General features: G+C 44.9%; 1 protein-coding gene across 5 annotated transcripts in view; it reads right to left on the bottom strand.

Annotated features, from left to right (window-relative positions):
* The window catches only part of NSD1 (nuclear receptor binding SET domain protein 1), a 212,124-nt gene that overhangs the window by 58,347 nt on the left and 132,588 nt on the right, over positions 1–21,189 (bottom strand). For all 5 annotated transcript variants that reach the window (XM_063927954.1, XM_063927952.1, XM_063927955.1 and 2 more), the window contains exons 8-11: positions 21,000–21,121; positions 17,080–17,137; positions 6,462–6,568; positions 5,521–5,664 (exon numbers count right to left, since the gene is read on the bottom strand). In XM_063927954.1, the coding sequence (XP_063784024.1) occupies positions 5,521–5,664; positions 6,462–6,568; positions 17,080–17,137; positions 21,000–21,121 (431 nt within the window). The remainder of the gene's footprint in view (positions 1–5,520; positions 5,665–6,461; positions 6,569–17,079; positions 17,138–20,999; positions 21,122–21,189) is intronic.

The raw sequence follows: 21,189 nt of genomic DNA, 5'->3' as shown, positions 1-21,189 counted from the left end.
CCGATCAGGTGGTGTGCACTGGCTCCTCCCCCTATGACCCTCCTCCAGACTCCAGTTAGGTACTGTGCCCGGACGAGCGTACACAATAAGGGAGGAATTTTGAATCCCGGGTAAGACTCATACCAGCCACACCAATCACACTGTACAACCTGTGATCTGAACCCAGTTAACAGTATGATAACAGCGGAGCCTCTGAAAAGATGGCTCACAACAACAATAACCCGATTTAGTTAGCAATAACTATGTACAAGTATTGCAGATAATCCGCACTTGGGATGGGCGCCCAGCATCCACTACGGACTCCGAGAAATAGAATTATCGGTAAGTAAATTCTTATTTTCTCTATCGTCCTTGTGGATGCTGGGGTTCCTGAAAGGACCATGGGGATTATACCAAAGCTCCCAAACGGGCGGGAGAGTGCGGATGACTCTGCAGCACCGAATGAGAGAACTCCAGGTCCTCTTTTGCCAGGGTATCAAATTTGTAGAATTTTACAAACGTGTTCTCCCCCGACCACGTAGCTGCTCGGCAAAGTTGTAATGCCGAGACCCCTCGGGCAGCCGCCCAAGATGAGCCCACCTTCCTTGTGGAATGGGCCTTAACAGATTTAGACTGTGGCAGGCCTGCCACAGAATGTGCAAGTTGAATTGTGCTACCAATCCCACGAGCAATCGACTGCTTAGAAGCAGAAGCACCCAGCATTGTTGGGTGCATACAGGATAAACAGCAAGTCAGATTTCCTGACTCCAGCCAACCTGGAAACTATATTTTCAGGGCCCTGATAACATCCAGCAACTTGGAGTCCTCCAAGTCCCTAGTAGCCGCAGGTACCACAATAAGCTGGTTCAGGTGAAACGCTGACACCACCTTAAGGAGAAAACTGGGGACGAGTCCGCAGCTTTGCTCTGTCCGAATGGACAATCAGATATGGCTTTGTGAGATAAAGCCGCCAATTCTGACACTCGCCTGGCCGAGGCCAGGACCAACAGCATGGTCATTTTCCATGTGAGATATATCAAATCCACAGATTTGAGTTGTTTAAACCAATGTGATTTTTTAGGAATCCCAAAACTACGTTGAGATCGCCCAGTGCCACTGGAGACATCAAAGGGGCTGTATATGCAGTAATCCCTTAACAACTTCTGGACTTCAGGAACTGAAGCCAATTTCTTTCTGGAAGAAAATCAACAGGCCAAAATTTGAACCTTAATGGACCCAATTTGAGACCCATAGACACTCCTGTTTGCAGGAAATGTAGAAATTAACCTAGTTGAAATTCTTCCGTGGAGCCTTCCTGGACTCACACCCTGGCACATATTTTCACCTAAGTGGTGATAATGTTGTGCGGTCACCTCCTTCCTGGCTCTGACCAGGGTAGGGATGACCTCTTCCGGAATGCCTCTTTCCCTTAGGATCCGGCGTTCACCCGCCTTGGCGTCAACGCAGTTGCGGTAAGTCCCGGAACAGACACGGTTCTTGCCGAATCAAGACCCTTCTTAGTATCTCTTGAAGTTCCGGGAACCAAGTCCTTCTTGGCCAAACCGGAGCCACGAGTATAGTTCTTACTCCTCTCCTTCCTATCATTTTCAATACATTGGGTATGAAAAGCAGAGGATGGAACACATACACCGACTGGTACACCGACGGTGTTACCAGAGCGTCCCAGCTATTGCCTGAGTGTCTCTTGACCTGGCGCTTCAGGTGGGACGCCATCATAACCACCTTTGGTCTTTCCCAACGGTTTACAATCATGTGGAAACTTCCAGATTAAGTTTCCACTTTTCCGGGTGGAATTCATTTATGCTGAGGAAATCTTCCCAGTTGCCCACTCCCGGAATGAACACTGCTGACAGTGTTATCACATGATTTTCCGCCCAGCGAAGAATCTGTCATTGCCCTCCTGCTTCTTGTGTCGCCCCGTCTGATAACGTGGGCGACCGCCATGATGATGTCCTACTGGATCAGCACCGGTTGACTTTGAAGCAGGAGTCTTCCTAGGCTCAGAGCATTGTAAATTGCCCTTAGCTCCAGTATATTCATGTGGAGAGAAGTCTCCAGACTTGACCACACTTCCTTGGAAATTTTTTCCCTGTGTGACTACTCCCCAGCCTCTCAGGCTGGTATCCGTGGTCCCCAGAACACAGTCCTGAATGCTGAGTGTGCTGCCCTCTAAAAGATGAGCACTCTGCAGCCCCCACAGAAGAGACACCCTTGTCCTTGGAGACAGGATTATCCGCTGATGCATCTGAAAATGCGATCCGGACCATTCGTCCAGCAAATCCCCTGAGATCTGCCGAATGGAATCGCTTCGTAAGAAGCCACCATTTTTCCCAGGACTCCTGTGCATTGATGCACTGATACTTGGCCTGGTTTTAGGAGGTTTCTGACTAGGTCGAATAACTCCTTGGCTTTTTCCTCCCGGAGGAACACCTTTTTCTGGACTATGCCCAGAATCATTCCTAGGAACAGCAGACGTATCGTCGGAAAACAGCTGCGATTCTTGGAATATTTAGAATCCAGTCGTGCTGTCGTAGAACTACTTTAGATAGTGCTCTTCCGACCTCCAACTGTTCTCTGGAACTTGCCCTTTTCAGGATATCGTCCAAGTAAGGGATAATTTAGATGCCTTTTTTCTTTGAAGAAACATCTTTTCGGCCATTACCTTGGTAAAAGGCCCGGGGTGCCGTGGATAATTCAAACGGCATCGTCTGAAACTGATATTGACAGTTCTGTACCACGAACCAGAGGTACCCTTGTTGAGAAGGGCAAATTTGGACATGGAGGTAATCCTTGATGTCCAGGGACACCATATAGTCCCCTTTTTTCCGGTTCGCTATCACTGCTCTGAGTGACTCCATCTCGATTTGAACCTTTTATGTAAGTGTTCAAAGATTTCAGTTTAGACTATGTCTCACCAAGCCGTCTGGCGTCAGTACCACAATATAGTGTGGAAAAATAATACCCTTTTCCTTGTTGTAGGAGGGGTACTTTGATTATCACCTGCTGGATATACAGCTTGTGAATTGTTTCCAATGCTGCCTCCCTGTCGGAGGGAGCCGTTGGTAAAGCAGACTTCAGAAACCTGCGAGGAGAAGATGTCTCGACTCTCCAATCTGTACCCCTGGGATAATACTTGTACTATCTAGGGGTCAACCTGCGAGTGATCCCACTGCGCGCTGAGACTCTTGAGACTACCCCCCCACCTTGAGTCCGCTTGCATGGCCCCAGCGTCATGCTGAGGACTTGGCAGACGCGGTGGAGGGCTTCTTTTCCTGGGAAGGGGCTGCCTGCTGCAGTCTACTTCCCTTACCTCTATGTCTGGGCAGATATGACTGGCCTTTTGCCTGCATGCCCTCATGGGAAAGGAAGGATTGAGGCTGAAAAGACGGTGTCTTTTTCAGCTGAGATGTAACTTGGGGTAAAAAGGTTGGATTTCCCAGCTGTTGCCGTGGTCCCCAGGTCCGATGGACCGACCCCAACTAACTCCTTCCCTTTATACGGCAATACTTCCATGTGCCGTATGGGATCTGTATCACCTGACCACTGTCGTGTCCATGACATCTTCTGGGTGATATGGACAACGTACTTATCTTGATGCCAGAGAGCAAATATCCCTCTGTGCATCTCACGTACATATATATAGAATGCATCCTATTAAATGCCCTATATGAATAAAATATTTTCAGTCAGGGAATCCGACCAAGCCAACCCAGCACTGCATCTCCAGGCTGATGGCGATCGCTGGTCGCAGTATAACCACCGTATGTGTGTATATACTTTTTAGGATATCTTTCCAGCTTCCTATCAGCTGGCTCCTTGAGGGCGGCCGTATCTGGAGACGGTAACGCCACTTGATAAGCGTGTGAGCGCCTTATCACCCTAAGGGGTGTTTCCCAACGCGCCCTAATTTTTGGCGGGAAAGGGTATAACGCCAATATTTGCTATCGGGGTAACCCCACGCATCATCACACACTTCATTTTATTTTATCTGATTCAGGAAAAACTACAGGTAGTTTTTTCACTCCCACATAATACCCTTTTTTGTGGTACTTGTAGTATCAGAAATATGCAACACCTCCTTCATTGCCCTTAACGTGTGGCCCTAATGAGAAATACGTTTGTTTATTCACCGTCGACACTGGATTCAGTGTCCGTGTCTGTGTCGACCGACTGAGGTAAATGGGCGTTTTTAACGCCCCTGACGGTGTTTCTGAGACGCCTGGACCGGTACTAATAGTTTGTCGGCCGTCTCACGTCGTCAACCGACCTTGCAGCGTGTTGACATTCTCACGTAATTCCCTAAATAAGCCATCCATTCCGGTGTCGACTCCCTAGAGAGTGACATCACCATTACAGGCAATTTCTCCGCCTCCTCACCAACATCGTCCTCAACATGTCGACACACACGTACCGACACACAGCACACACACCGGGAATGCTCTGACAGAGGACAGGACCCACACTAGCCCTTTGGGGAGACAGAGGGAGAGTTTGCCAGCACACACCAAAACGCTATAATTATATAGGGACAACCTTATATAAGTGTTTTCCCTTATAGCATCTTTATATATCTCAATATCGCCAAAATCAGTGCCCCCCCTCTCTGTTTTAACCCTGTTTCTGTAGTGCAGTGCAGGGGAGAGCCTGGGAGCCTTCTCTCCAGGCTTTCTGTGAGAGAAAATGGCGCTGTGTGCTGAGGAGATAGGCCCCGCCCCTTTTTCGGCGGGCTCGTCTCCCGCTATTTAGTGAATCTTGGCAGGGGTTAAATATCTCCATATAGCCTCTGGGGGCTATATGTGAGGTATTTTTCGCCAAAAAAGGTTTTCATTTGCCTCCCAGGGCGCCCCCCTCCCAGCGCCCTGCACCCTCAGTGACTGCCGTGTGAAGTGTGCTGAGAGGAAAATGGCGCACAGCTGCAGTGCTGTGCGCTACCTTTAGAAGACTGCAGGAGCCTTCAGCCGCCGATTCTGGACCTCTTCTTACTTCAGCATCTGCAAGGGGGCCGGCGGCGCGGCTCCGGTGACCATCCAGGCTGTACCTGTGATCGTCCCTCTGGAGCTGATGTCCAGTAGCCAAGAAGCCAATCCATCCTGCACGCAGGTGAGTTCACTCCTTCTCCCCTAAGTCCCTCGTTGCAGTGATCCTGTTGCCAGCAGGACTCACTGTAAAATAAAAAACCTAAGCTAAACTTTCTCTAAGCAGCTCTTTAGGAGAGCCACCTAGATTGCACCCTTCTCGGCCGGGCACAAAAATCTAACTGGAGTCTGGAGGAGGGTCATAGGGGGAGGAGCCAGTGCACACCACCTGATCGGAAAGCTTTACTTTTTGTGCCCTGTCTCCTGCGGAGCCGCTATTCCCCATGGTCCTTTCAGGAACCCCAGCATCCACAAGGACGATAGAGAAATATCATTGCAAACTGGGGTATATTAATAAACCTTCATTTTATAAGCATTATGTATGAAAAATAAAACAAAACAGTGGTCAAGCTTGAAGTTGTTTTAGCTGCATTTAGCCTCTTACCTGGCACACATTCTCTTTCATGGCAGCTCCACCTCCGCTTCTCTCCGCTTGCATCTTCTTCGAGTATGATCCTCCATGATCATATTCCAGTCCTTCTTCAGCGGTGTCGCTCGGACTGGTTGCACCACTGTCATGAAGATCTCCCTTTAAAGAAACAATATAGAAGCAACTGAAAATGTATGTACATAGAACCATAAGCCAAAACAACATAATAAAGGCACTTCACAGCAACCTGTACATTATGCACAATGTAAAGATGCATCTTGGTGTAAAACGGGTGTGCTGCTCATGCACACACGTTTCATATTTAGAGATGCAAGTATCTTGCATATGAGGTCTCTTGTACTGTGCTAGGCGGATCAGTGGTACGAACGTGAAAGTTAAGTTCAGCAGGGGTCTCTAGATGCAATTTAAACACCCTCCTCTCTTTAATAGAATATTCTTAAACGTCACATAAATCTTGAAATACGTTCGCTAGAAGAGGTCCAATCTGCACCTACTTCCACAGACTGCTTACTGATGATTATGGTTACGTTTGCCCGATACATGCACTGTACCTTACAAGTGTCTTATGCTATTCAAAACAGACGTGGAAATGGGCAAGGGTGTAACCTTTCACTTTACACACACTAAATACACTTTTTAATTAAAGTAGTGACAGTGTATCAAGCTTCACTTACAGATATGTCCATCTTCATTGCACCAGAGTATTGGCAGGTGCGACTGGTTTGACCAGTGCCACGGGTTTCCTGCGATTAGCGTGCCCGTTTGTGGGATCGTGTGAATATGCACACACTTGATCTATAGGAAATGTATTGTGCGATCGCAGGTGCGACTACTCGCACCTGGTACTGTGTTGCTGCCATGATGCTTTCGCACATGTGACTGCATTAAGCAACAATGAGGCGGGGACTCATCTGTAAGTGCAAGTAATTTATTACCTCAGAGTTTGGAGCCTCACAGGGAATTAGGCGAGTTTCTTTCTTAAATTTACCAGCAAGTCTTAACCGTTTTCGTCTCTTCCGATTTTCGGGCAGCCTACTAGATGCTAGGAGGAAATAAATAAATAAAAAAGTCGTGACTAGAGTGAGTTCAACCACAAAAACATCAATACATATCAGTTGCTACCATTGTCCTATGTTATACATTATGTATGCTTGTATTCTTGAACTTTAGGTATACACATAAATATATACATATTTAGGTACTTAGCTCATGACTCTGAGTCACATGCACTGCTGATGTCTGATGCAGAGGTGACATTTTTTCCTTCTGCGCATGTGTGTATGTTGCATATGTCTGAAGACACAGCAATCAGTATATCAGTGCCTACGGATACTGACAGTGGGCGTCTCAGTCTCTACACATACAGAAGCATGGATATACACCAGTGAAGGGCATTTGCGTAAAGTAGCAGACTGGAGACCTACAATAGGTGCATAATAGATGTATAACATGGATGCATCTTCATGATGTGAAGAGACTGTTGCACTGCCTGCTCTAAATTGTACAGCCGCAGGACTCCTAAATGTCTTACTCCTCTTCAACTTATATCAGAGTCAGACTTCACTACCACTAGGATTGAACTAATGCAGAACTCTGATGTTTCCAGGGTCTGAAGATTTATCAAAGTTTCTTTCTAAAGAGGTTAACCAGACATTTCAAGGCTTGGGGACAAACTGGAAGGTCTAGTGAGGCTTCTGAACAGGTGAATCCAGGTGCCCGGCAACAACAGCTGAAGAAATCCGTGACAGAAGTGAAGGGATGGATCCCTATGCCTGAATCCTGGGAACATGCAACAAGCTGCTTAAGCTCAAAGGTAGACTGGGCCAGTGATCTAGCCCAAATTGACTGTCAGATCAGTGGTACAAACCATATGCATGAAAATTGTCGATCACAACCCTTTTTTGGAGGGTTATTCTCTTTTTAGGAGGGATAGGGCTACCAAAAGGGGAGGAGGGATATGTCTCTTCGTTAAACTATCTCTTAAACCATGCTTAATAGATACTATTTACAAGGGGATTGGAGATAACATGGAGTCGCTATGGGTTGAGATCACAAGTGAGGGCACTGAAGCAAAGAAACTAGTCATTGGCACGTGTTACAAGCAACCGGATATCAGCGTACATGAGGAGGAACAACTCTTACAGCAAATTGAAAAAGCAGCAGGAATGGGGGACATCCTAGTGTTAGAAGACTTTAACTATCCTGATATACATTGGAGGAACGATTCATGTTTAAAATGTAGGAGCAGCAGGTTTTTAAATACATTAAAGGATCAATTCTTGACTCAATTAGTCGAGGACCCAACTAGAGGTAAAACTATTCTGGACCTAGTTATTACCAATAATGTGGACATTATATCAAACACTAAAGTTGGGGAGACCTTGGGAAACAGCGATCACTATATAATCACTTTTGACATCAGTTTCAAGAAAAATAGCTGTAAGGGAGCAACCAAAACATTCAACTTTAGAAAAGCTAACTTCAATATGCTGAGACGGGCACTAAACGGCATTGACTGGGAAGAGTTGTTTCATGGCAAGGACACTTCGGAAATGTGGGATGCTTTAAAAGGGATGCTTGAAAGCAATATTCACAAATTCATTCCAATGAGCAGTAAACGCAGGAGTATTAAACACAAACCAATGTGGCTTAATAAGGAGGTCAAAGAAGTAATGGCTAATAAGAGGCGTGCTTTCAAAACATTTAAATCTAATGGAGGGGAGGAGTCATTCCGGTATTACAAGGAATGCAATAAAAGAAGCAAAAAAGTAATAAGAGCAGCTAAAATTGCAAATGAAAAGCAAATCACTATAGATAGTAAAACCAATCCTAAAAAGTTTTATAAATATATAAACAGTAAAAGGTTGAAGAAGGAGAACGTGGGCCCATTAAAAGATGAACTGGGAGCTTTGACAAACGATCACAAATTAAAAGCGGAAATATTGAACACATTTTTTCCCCTCAGTATTCACCAGGGAGGATGCGCGCGCAGGTGACAGTAGTGCTTAACGACAGTGAAGGTAATGACTCTTGGCTAGATACTTGTTTAAGTGAGGAAGTAGTCCTGGATAGACTAAGCAAAATAAAGATGAATAAATCACCAGGCCCAGATGGTTTTCATCCAAGGATTATTTATGGAGCTTTGGACATAGCTAGCAAAACCCCTATACCTGATTTTCAATAGTTCAATTAGATCAGGCACGGTACCAAAGGATTGGTGCATAGCTGAGGTAGTGCCTTTATTTAGAAAGGGAGCTAAAAATAATCCTGGAAACTATAGACCAGTTAGTTTAACCTCTATAGAGGGTAAGATATTAGAATACATTTTGAGGGATAGCATAAATACACATTAAATTAATACTCAAACAATCAGTGTTGCGGTCCATTTAAAAAGTTTTATGCTGGTAATGTCCAGAGTTAGCACGCTGGTGTATTGTACATAACAAGTCCTAATTTAGAAAGAGGTTGGAACAGTGGGTACGTTATGCTCACCCCTGTTGGTTGGAGTAACTCTCACTCATTACTGGTTGGGACTTGTTATGTACAATACACCAGCGTGCTAACTCTGGACATTACCAGCATAAAACTTTTAAATGGACTGCAACACTGGATAACAAAACCGATCTATCTTAGATGATTATACCTATAACATTACGCTTATTCACTGCCATTATTCTGATTGTTTGAGTATTAATGTGTATTAATGATATTATTTATGTAAAATAAATCTGAGTATTCTATAAGCGCTCCTTAATTGTTCGGTTTTACAAACATACTTTATATATCGGGGAACTAGAAAGAGTTCAAAGACGAGCTACTAAATTGATTAAAGGGTTAGAGTCACTGGAATACGAGGAGAGGCTTACTAGGTTAAATATGTATACACTAGAAAAGAGGAGACTAAGAGGAGACATTATTAATATCTTCAAATATGTAAAGGGTCATTACAAGGAGTTGGCAGCAGATTTGTTTATTAAAAGAACTCTGTATAGGACACGTGGGCACTCGCTGAGGCTAGAGGAGAGGAAATTCCGTACACAACGTAGGAAAGGGTTCTTCACCGTAAGGGTAATAAAGATTCGGAACTCACTGCCGGAGAAGATAACAATGGCAGACTCTGTAAATGCATTTAAAAATGGATTGGACACATTTCTAACAGGAAAACGTATCCAGGGCTTTAGCATTTAGCATATTGACATTAAAATAAGATTTTACTTACCGATAAATCTATTTCTCGGAGTCCGTAGTGGATGCTGGGGTTCCTGAAAGGACCATGGGGAATAGCGGCTCCGCAGGAGACAGGGCACAAAAAGTAAAGCTTTTCCGATCAGGTGGTGTGCACTGGCTCCTCCCCCTATGACCCTCCTCCAGACTCCAGTTAGGTACTGTGCCCGGACGAGCGTACACAATAAGGGAGGATTTTGAATCCCGGGTAAGACTCATACCAGCCACACCAATCACACCGTACAACTTGTGATCTAAACCCAGTTAACAGTATGATAACAGCGGAGCCTCTGAAAGATGGCTTCCTTTAACAATAACCCGAATTAGTTAACAATAACTATGTACAACTTATGCAGATAATCCGCACTTGGGATGGGCGCCCAGCATCCACTACGGACTCCGAGAAATAGATTTATCGGTAAGTAAAATCTTATTTTCTCTATCGTCCTAGTGGATGCTGGGGTTCCTGAAAGGACCATGGGGATTATACCAAAGCTCCCAAACGGGCGGGAGAGTGCGGATGACTCTGCAGCACCGAATGAGAGAACTCCAGGTCCTCCTTAGCCAGAGTATCAAATTTGTAAAATTTTACAAACGTGTTCTCCCCTGACCACGTAGCTGCTCGGCAAAGTTGTAATGCCGAGACCCCTCGGGCAGCCGCCCAAGATGAGCCCACCTTCCTTGTGGAGTGGGCCTTTACAGATTTAGGCTGTGGCAAGCCTGCCACAGAATGTGCAAGTTGGATTGTGCTACAGATCCAACGAGCAATCGTCTGCTTAGACGCAGGAGCACCCATCTTGTTGGGTGCATACAATATAAACAACGAGTCAGATTTTCTGACTCCAGCTGTCCTTGCAATATATATTTTTAATGCTCTGACAACGTCCAGTAACTTGGAGTCCTCCAAGTCACTTGTAGCCGCAGGCACTACAATAGGCTGGTTCAGATGAAATGCTGACACCACCTTAGGGAGAAAATGCGGACGAGTTCGCAGTTCTGCCCTGTCCGAATGGAAAATCAGATATGGGCTTTTGTAAGATAAAGCTGCCAATTCTGACACTCTCCTGGCAGAAGCCAGGGCTAGAAGCATGGTCACTTTCCATGTGAGATATTTCAAATCCACCTTTTTTAGTGGTTCAAACCAATGAGATTTTAGGAAGTCCAAAACCACATTTAGATCCCACGGTGCCACTGGAGGCACCACAGGAGGCTGTATATGCAGCACTCCCTTAACAAAGGTCTGGACTTCAGGGACTGAAGCCAATTCTTTTTGAAAGAAAATCGACAGGGCCGAAATTTGAACCTTAATAGATCCCAATTTGAGACCCATTGACAATCCTGATTGCAGGAAATGTAGGAATCGACCCAGTTGAAATTCCTCCGTCGGAGCACTCCGATCTTCGCACCACGCAACATATTTTCGCCAAATTCGGTGATAATGTTGCACGGTTACTTCCTTCCTTGCTTTAATCAAAGTAGGAATGACTTCTTCCGGCATGCCTCTTTCCTTTAGGATCCGGCGTTCAACCGCCATGCCGTCAAACGCAGCCGCGGTAAGTCTTGAAACAGACAGGGACCCTGCTGAAGCAAGTCCCTCCTTAGAGGTAGAGGCCACGGATCTTCCGTGATCATCTCTTGAAGTTCCGGGTACCAAGTCCTCCTTGGCCAATCCGGAACCACTAGTATCGTTCTTACGCCTCTTTGCCGTATAATTCTCAATACTTTTGGTATGAGAGGCAGAGGAGGAAACACATACACCGACTGGTACACCCAAGGCGTTACCAGCGCGTCCACAGCTATTGCCTGCGGATCTCTTGTTCTGGCGCAATACCTGTCCAGTTTTTTGTTGAGGCGAGACGCCATCATGTCCACCATTGGTCTTTCCCAACGGGTTACCAGCATGTGGAAGACTTCTGGATGAAGTCCCCACTCTCCCGGGTGAAGATCGTGTCTGCTGAGGAAGTCTGCTTCCCAGTTGTCCACTCCCGGGATGAACACTGCTGACAGTGCTATCACATGATTCTCTGCCCAGCGAAGAATCCTTGCAGCTTCTGCCATTGCCCTCCTGCTTCTTGTGCCGCCCTGTCTGTTCACATGGGCGACTGCCGTGATGTTGTCCGACTGGATCAATACCGGTTTTCCCTGAAGCAGAGGTTCTGCCTGGTTTAGAGCATTGTATATTGCTCTTAGTTCCAGAATGTTTATGTGAAGAGACGTTTCCAGGCTCGTCCATACTCCCTGGAAGTTTCTTCCTTGTGTGACTGCTCCCCAGCCTCTCAGGCTGGCGTCCGTGGTCACCAGGATCCAATCCTGTATGCCGAATCTGCGGCCCTCCAATAGATGAGCACTCTGCAACCACCACAGAAGAGACACCCTTGTCCTTGGAGACAGGGTTATCCGTAGGTGCATCTGAAGATGCGACCCTGACCATTTGTCCAACAGATCCCTTTGGAAAATTCTTGCGTGGAATCTGCCGAATGGAATCGCTTCGTAAGAAGCCACCATTTTTCCCAGGACTCTTGTGCATTGATGTACAGACACCTTTCCTGGTTTTAGGAGGTTCCTGACAAGCTCGGATAACTCCTTGGCTTTTTCCTCCGGGAGAAAAACCTTTTTCTGAACCGTGTCCAGAATCATCCCTAGGAACAGCAGACGAGTTGTCGGCATTAACTGGGATTTTGGAATATTCAGAATCCACCCGTGCTGTTTTAGCACTTCTTGAGACAGTGCTAATCCCATCTCTAGCTGTTCTCTGGACCTCGCCCTTATTAGGAGATCGTCCAAGTATGGGATAATTAATACGCCTTTTCTTCGAAGAAGAATCATCATCTCGGCCATTACCTTTGTAAAGATCCGAGGTGCCGTGGACAATCCGAACGGCAGCGTCTGAAACTGATAGTGACAGTTTTGTACAACGAACCTGAGGTACCCCTGGTGTGAGGGGTAAATTGGAACGTGGAGATACGCATCCTTGATGTCCAAGGATACCATAAAGTTCCCCTCTTCCAGGTTCGCTATCACTGCTCTGAGTGACTCCATTTTGAACTTGAACTTCTTTATGTACAGGTTCAAGGACTTCAGATTTAGAATAGGCCTTACCGAGCCATCCGGCTTCGGTACCACAAAAAGAGTGGAATAATACCCCTTCCCTTGTTGCAGAAGAGGTACCTTGACTATCACCTGCTGAGAGTACAGCTTGTGAATGGCTTCCAACACCGTCTCCCTTTCGGAGGGGGACGTTGGTAAAGCAGACCTCAGGAAACGGCGAGGTGGATCTGTCTCTAATTCCAACCTGTATCCCTGAGATATTATCTGCAGGATCCAGGGATCTACTTGCGAGTGAGCCCACTGCGCGCTGTAATTTTTGAGACGACCGCCCACCGTCCCCGAGTCCGCTTGAGAAGCCCCAGCGTCATGCTGAGGCTTTTGTAGAAGCCGGGGAGGGCTTCTGATCCTGGGAAGGAGCTGCGTGTTGCTGTCTCTTCCCTCGACCTTTGCCTCGTGGCAAATATGAATAGCCCTTTGCTCTCTTATTTTTAAAGGAACGAAAGGGCTGCGGTTGAAAAGTCGGTGCCTTTTTCTGTTGGGGAGTGACTTGAGGTAGAAAGGTGGATTTCCCGGCTGTAGCCGTGGCCACCAAATCTGATAGACCGACTCCAAATAACTCCTCCCCCTTATACGGCAAAACTTCCATATGCCGTTTTGAATCCGCATCGCCTGTCCACTGTCGCGTCCATAAAGCTCTTCTGGCCGAAATGGACATAGCACTTACCCGTGATGCCAGTGTGCATATATCCCTCTGTGCATCACGCATATAAAGAAATGCATCCTTTATTTGTTCTAACGACAGTAGAATATTGTCCCTGTCCAGGGTATCAATATTTTCAATCAGGGATTCTGACCAAACTACCCCCGCACTGCCCATCCAGGCAGTTGCTACAGCTGGTCGTAGTATAACACCTGCATGTGTGTATATACTTTTTTGGATATTTTCCATCCTCCTATCTGATGGATCTTTAAGTGCGGCCGTCTCAGGAGAGGGTAACGCCACTTGTTTAGATAAGCGTGTTAGCGCCTTGTCCACCCTAGGAGGTGTTTCCCAGCGCTCCCTAACCTCTGGCGGGAAAGGGTATAATGCCAATAATTTCTTTGAAATTATCAGCTTTTTATCAGGGGCAACCCACGCTTCATTACACACGTCATTTAGTTCTTCTGATTCAGGAAAAACTATAGGTAGTTTTTTCATACCCCACATAATACCCTGTTTAGTGGTACCTGTAGTATCAGCTAAATGTAACGCCTCCTTCATTGCCAAAATCATATAACGTGTGGCCCTACTGGAAAATACGGTTGATTCGTCACCGTCACCACTGGAGTCATCGCCTGTGTCTGGGTCTGTGTCGACCGACTGAGGCAAAGGGCGTTTCACAGCCCCTGACGGTGTTTGAGTCGCCTGGACAGGCACTAATTGATTGTCCGGCCGTCTCATGTCGTCAAACGACTGCTTTAGCGTGTTGACACTATCCCGTAGTTCCATAAATAAAGGCATCCATTCTGGTGTCGACCCCCTAGGAGGTGACATCCCCATATTTGGCAATTGCTCCGCCTCCACACCAATATCGTCCTCATACATGTCGACACACACGTACCGACACACAGCAGACACACAGGGAATGCTCCTAATGAAGACAGGACCCACTAGCCCTTTGGGGAGACAGAGGGAGAGTTTGCCAGCACACACCAAAAGCGCTATATATATATCAGGGATAGCCTTATAATAAGTGCTCCCCTATAGCTGCTTTGTTATATAAAAATATCGCCATAAATTTGCCCCCCCTCTCTGTTTTACCCTGTTTCTGTAGTGCAGTGCAGGGGAGAGACCTGGGAGCCGTCCTGACCAGCGGAGCTGTGAGAGGAAATGGCGCCGTGTGCTGAGGAGATAGGCCCCGCCCCTTTTCCGGCGGGCTCGTCTCCCGCTATTTTGAGAAATCAGGCAGGGGTTAAATATCTCCATATAGCCTCTAGGGCTATATGTGAGGTATTTTTAGCCTTTATAGGTACTCATTTTGCCTCCCAGGGCGCCCCCCTCCCAGCGCCCTGCACCCTCAGTGACTGCCGTGTGAAGTGTGCTGAGAGGAAAATGGCGCACAGCTGCAGTGCTGTGCGCTACCTTTAGAAGACTGCAGGAGTCTTCAGCCGCCGATTCTGGACCTCTTCTGTCTTCAGCATCTGCAAGGGGGCCGGCGGCGCGGCTCCGGTGACCATCCAGGCTGTACCTGTGATCGTCCCTCTGGAGCTTGATGTCCAGTAGCCAAGAAGCCAATCCATCCTGCACGCAGGTGAGTTGACTCCTTCTCCCCTCAGTCCCTCGCTGCAGTGATCCTGTTGCCAGCAGGAATCACTGTAACATAAAAAACCTAGCTAAACTTTCTCTAAGCAGCTCTTTAGGAGAGCCACCTAGATTGCACCCTTCTCGGCCGGGCACAAAAATCTAACTGGAGTCTGGAGGAGGGTCATAGGGGGAGGAGCCAGTGCACACCACCTGATCGGAAAAGCTTTACTTTTTGTGCCCTGTCTCCTGCGGAGCCGCTATTCCCCATGGTCCTTTCAGGAACCCCAGCATCCACTAGGACGATAGAGAAAATTATCTGGGAGTGGTAGGAATCATTGCTGTCAATCGGTACTAAACCATTAATTCAACAGGCACATTATAATATGAACAGATTAACGCAGAATACAGGTTGAACCCAATCAGCATTTTGCCTCTTTTCAACCTCACTGCCTATGTAACTATGTAACATGGTGATGCCAATACCAGAATTTAAGCTTTGCAATTTTAAATAGCTTTTCACAGAGTGTAAAATATCACTGATTAAACACTTTCAGGTTTGTATTTGACATGACTCCATTCACAGACAATTTTGAGAAAGTACAAGATGATATGAACCCAGTAAGTAGCAACACACAACACAGCCAGCCAAACACCGAACCAGAGACCTACATACAAAGGACCATGTCCGGCAAATAATTCCCTACTGTGGAGGATACAGGAGAGGTAGAAATGAATAGCAAACATATATCCATTTTGGCAGCTTCCAGTACATGAATCGCAGCCCACCAAGAAGGAGGTGCTATTGTGCCTTGTATCTCCCATCATGGTGTAGCACACCATCCTGCAAGAAACAGCTACATTCTGGCTGAAGTGATTGCTGAGGCCTTGGCCGCCCCGTCGGGTGTACAGCTAAACTGGCTCCGGTCCTGGAAATGTGACTACAGCTAGGATAATCTCCTCTCACTGTGAAGATGCCTTTATTTAAAGCACTAATAATGCTCTATATATACCATAGGGCAAACATCTGCCAATTGTACAATGGGGGATATCACTCGAGTCGTTACACGTACTTTTAGCCATGTAGATGGGAGAAAGCTCATGTTTACATGTGTACGCTCCACCTAATAATGCATTGTTTCCAATTCTGTCAAAGTTTTTACAACATTATGAATGAAGTCGTGAAATGTATTTTTCTTTTAGACAAATGCGCACCAACGTTGTATATGTGTTATAAAAAAAAAAACTGTCTCTACCATCCCATCGCACCATTCTACAAAATTCAACTGTTTCCGCAGAGTGAAAAGCAAGAAATGCACCCTATCACTTTAGTACTCTTGCTTCTACACTGCTTAAGAAAACTAAGCTGTACAGTTAGCGTGTTCTCTACATCTTGTCCCACGTTCCCTAGCTCCACACTCATGTAATAGGTGGAAAATCTTGATGTACAAATCCAGACACACATTGCCGCGCCCCCCCCAAAATTTTTTTTTAGCAGTTTAGAAATGACCTCCAAGGAAACGTGAAACTAACTAAATAATAAAAGGGCACAAAAAGTGATCACATGTAGTAATGATATATAAAGCATACTGAAACAGATGAGGGACTACTGGGAAGAGAGGTGGGAAGTATTAAGAGAGAAGGAAAAGATATAGGAATCATAACATACTGTAAACAGAAGAATTATCAAGTCCTATTTATGAAGGTGCAGTTTAACAAATTACACAACAAATATTTATCAGCTTCATAACACTGCAAAGATCATTCTATAACTTTACATCACAGAAATGGAAAGAAGATTTTATAGGCTACTCCAGAGCTTCCAAACGCCACCATTACAGTCCAGGTTTTAAGGATATTCACGCTGGAGCACAGGTGCTTTAATTAGTACCTCAGTCAATTTGATTTATCCATCAGACCTCGAGCATATGGATATCCTGAGACCTGGACTTTAATGGTGGAGGTTGGGAATCTCTGGGCTGTTTCACATCAAAGCTTACCTGCTCTGTATCGGATGCGCTTGTGGGAGGTTTTCTTGAGAGGAACTGAAGTTATAGGCTAAAGCAAATAAACAAAATAATAAATAACATTATAGCAACAGGTATTTTTTTATATGAGAAGAATTACAAAACGCAGTACAAGGAATAGAATATTGTTATATTAAAAAAAAAACATTGGAAAAGTGTTTCAAATAAAAAATAAAAAAAAACACAATCAAACTAAAGCAGACCGTTCGGTTTCTTTTCTGTTTTGGCAGTCCATTCGATTGACAGCAACAGTGATTTCTGAAGCTCCGCGTTAAATATTTTTTTCTGAAAATATTTGAGGAACACTGCTAACTCTGGGGTATAAAGGGCACTGTTGCAGTAATAAGTAAACATTATAAAACTCAGGTTTCACTTGCAGTCTGCCTCCTTTCCTAACCTCCCACATCCAATTTGAGATTAGATGCAGACTAAAGGGTTGGGAATGGCATCCTGCTGGTGAAAATTCCAGCAATATTTTGTAAGTATTCTAAGGCTAACCCTAACCCTCCCCTTCCACAGTCAACCCTAACCTCCCCCTCCGCAGCCTAACCCTAATACTAACCCTCTGAAGTGGTCTGCATTTTCAACCACTGCCAGGATAGTTAGCGTCAGGATTCTGACAGTAAGGATGCAGACTATATCCCCAGGCTATTAAAGGCCATGGAATATAACCGAATGTGAATAGATTTAAAGACAAAAAGCAAACATTCTCTTTTCTCTTCCATCTACTTTGGGGTCACTGCTCTTCCTGGGGAAGTTACAAAATTGCTCTCAGGAAAGATTATTGCTGTGCTCCAAAATATTTTGCCCAACCAGGGCTTATTTACATATAAAAATACTGAATTGAGGGACAGAGGACTAGGTTGCAGCCTGGCATAACTGTTCTACTGAGGCTCTACACCACACGGCCCAAGAGGTGCTAACCAGTACAGAGTGGGCCAAAGCATCACCCGGAACTGAAGTCTTCTCCAAGATATACGCCAGTCTGATGATACTCATTCATCATGCCATCTATTTTGTTGCTGGCCATAATCTCTAGTGTGCATCAAACCATGAGATAATCCATTTTATGCAAGGAAGATTATTTACATAGAACTCAAAGCTCTAACCACATCTAAAAGGTAGAGAGATTCCTTATGCTTCGATGCTAAATCCCATGCTAAAGCAGGGAGGACTATATATCGTCTCAGATGGAATTTAGACAACACATTGGGTTGGAACAAAGGCTGGTGCTCACTACATCTCTGTTCTCCTGAAAAACTAGAGATGGTGACATAAATAAGGAAGCCTATCCATACAGTGCTACCTATCAATTTCTGGAAGAGGCAATAGCCAGTGGAGGGGAGGGGGGGTGTATTTGAATTTAAAAGTCAATGGATGCAAGAGGCTCAAATCGTGGCTTCTACAACTGTGAAAAGACCACGTTTAGGTCTCACAAAACATTCATCTGTGAACATGTAGCTGATCAGTATCTAGAGTTGCTGCATGAAAAGTTATGAGCTATGGAGAGTTATCAAATTTCTTCTGGAAGAACATAGATGGGACCGGAACCTGGACCTATAGTAAGACAATATGAAACCATTGTCCAGGTCAGCATGTAAAAAAGTGTGCCAAAATAAAGGATGAAGTATGAACTCCTCTTACACCATCCTATGTATGGACATTATGGTCCTATCCCCAAATGGAAAGGAGGGAGAAACTTTAGGGTTGGCATCTTTTCAGTCACCACAAAAGGGACTGATGAGTTGGTAATGACAGTCTGAAGAACTCATTTGCTAAAAGGGGCTAGAATAAGGAATTGTAATGTCTGAAAATGGAAATGTACAAACAACAGTACTTTCCAATCTTCCCATCACATCACAGGATGTAGGACTACTATCCTGCAAACAAAAAAAAAACCTTTCACCATTTTTGAATAACCAGAATTGTCTACTCTGGTAGAAAAACACCAATATCTGGTGTTATAGAGACACAGAATCATCATGAGATGGGCAGGGACAATACTGGATTATGCTAATTTATTACCCAACTATGTGCTTCTAATGTATCTACTTGTCAGATTCAAACTGCCAAGAAAAAAAAAGGTTGAGCTCACGTCTCTCAGAAGGTTGTCCATGTATTGAAGGGTTTTCCAAAACCAGGGAAAGGGGGCCCGGACTGCAAACCCTAGCTACTTATAATGGGATGTACTACCTAGCTGACAGTTAGTACTACAACATAGAAACAACAAAAGAGTAGGTTCACCATACAACCATAAGAATTATAATAAATTGTATTATTTTCCAAAACCAGCCCTCGAACTCCCAACAGCTCATGTTTCTAGAATTAATTTTATCTTAGATATGTGATTTAGTCTACTTGGCTGGGTAATTATCCTACTTGTTTAAACAGACAAAACGCTGTTCAGTGAGCAAGACAACTGGATTTGGAAAACAACGAGGAGTGAGTCACCCCCTTTGACCACAAACGTGATGGCATGTCACAGGGGAAAACCCTAGGACATGGAATCTTCTAAAGAAATGGAGGCTACAAATTCATCCTAAATCCATGGCTGATCTGTGGATTAGAAGATGGCTGTTTAGGGATTTCAGATTCGGAATAGGCCAAAATATCAAGTCAAGTCTAGTTTCTGGCCTACAATTTAGTGCTGTCTACATCTGGGTTGTAGAGGACAGAACCTTCAAAGGGCAAAGCATCCAGGGCCTATTGCAGCTCCACATCTGCATTCCAGGAACAAAGTCAAGGTGTGCTTAAGGCTGCTATCACCAAGCACTTCATGGACAGATTGGGAGTGGTTTCAATGATGGCTTCATCCAAATACTGAAATGTTTTCTTTGCATGGTTCACATAGTGTAGAAATTGTGATCTGGGTGTTCCAGATTGTATACCCTCACTATTCAGTCCACTTCTCCACTGCATTACTGAAAAGGGTCGGAAAGATATCCCTTCAGTGACAAGTGACTAATGTAATAATCTCTTCAAATTTCCAGTCTGCCTCCCTTGTAATATGAATAGCAGTCCATTTAGCAGACAGACAATAGGAGTATCCACTTGAGGTGTCCTCCCATTTTCACAAGATGTCTTCTCAGAAGAGTTAGAAAAAATAAAACCTACTCAGAACATAAAACCACCACTCCTGTCTCTGCCCAGCTTCAGCCACAAATTCCATCACCTGTAGTGGACAGGAATTAGAGATTGTGTGCTTCGTTTTCCTTCTTAACCAGGAAACACTATGAACCACACTGAGGCAAAGACTACTGCCGCAAGAGAGAGAAAGTGCTGCAGTACAGGCTTCTGCAGCTCCTAGATTATAATCCTGATCTACCAACAAAGATCGCACACAATGTCACTGAAAACACCAGTAGTTTGGTACTATACCCTAACAAACTACTCTGTAAAAAGTAGCAAGAAGTACAAAGTATAAAATAACAAAAGGAAGGTGTCTACTCCTAGGACGCATAAAAAAATCAAAAAAAAAAAAAAACTAGCCAAATGGATGAGGAATGTAGAAGGGAGGAGGCAGATATCAATCAAACAAGCTTTGAGTTTAATAAGCGCCTACTCACGCGACAGTGCCCACTACACCCAAGGTTAGCAGTGTCCCCCAAAAAGCGTATGAAAAAGAAAAATACTTTTCGTTCTCTCAACCCTCAGATCTTTTCTTGTGAGCTTGGAATGTTACTAGTGGTCATAGCACCCAATGCTGACTACAAACAACATTCTAGATATTTGAACCAATACCGAGCTCAACCCAAAAACCATCTTCCAATTTGGAAATAGTTGCGTGGCCATGCAAGTTCCAGTCATTTTGGATCCCATACCTGTATCACTACTTTTCTTGCCAAACCGCCACATAAGCCAAACTTCAACTAAAACAAACTTCTAGCAAGTACCTTAGGTGGGGGTCTATACTTTTCTTCCTCCTCTTCATCTTCAAGGCCAAGTTGTGCATCTAGATCATCAAAGTCACACACTCTTGGTATAAGTTTACTTTTTCGTCTGTTTCCACTGCTCCCTTTAGTTCACAGAAAAGAAAATATTTATTAAGTTAACACACAAGAAAGGAACACGAAGCACTGGTGG

This window comes from Pseudophryne corroboree, chromosome 6 (genome assembly GCF_028390025.1).
Source record: "Pseudophryne corroboree isolate aPseCor3 chromosome 6, aPseCor3.hap2, whole genome shotgun sequence".
Classification (NCBI taxonomy): Eukaryota; Metazoa; Chordata; class Amphibia; order Anura; family Myobatrachidae; genus Pseudophryne; species Pseudophryne corroboree.
Note: the sequence above shows the minus strand (reverse complement) of the source record. Positions and strands in the feature narration are given on the sequence as shown.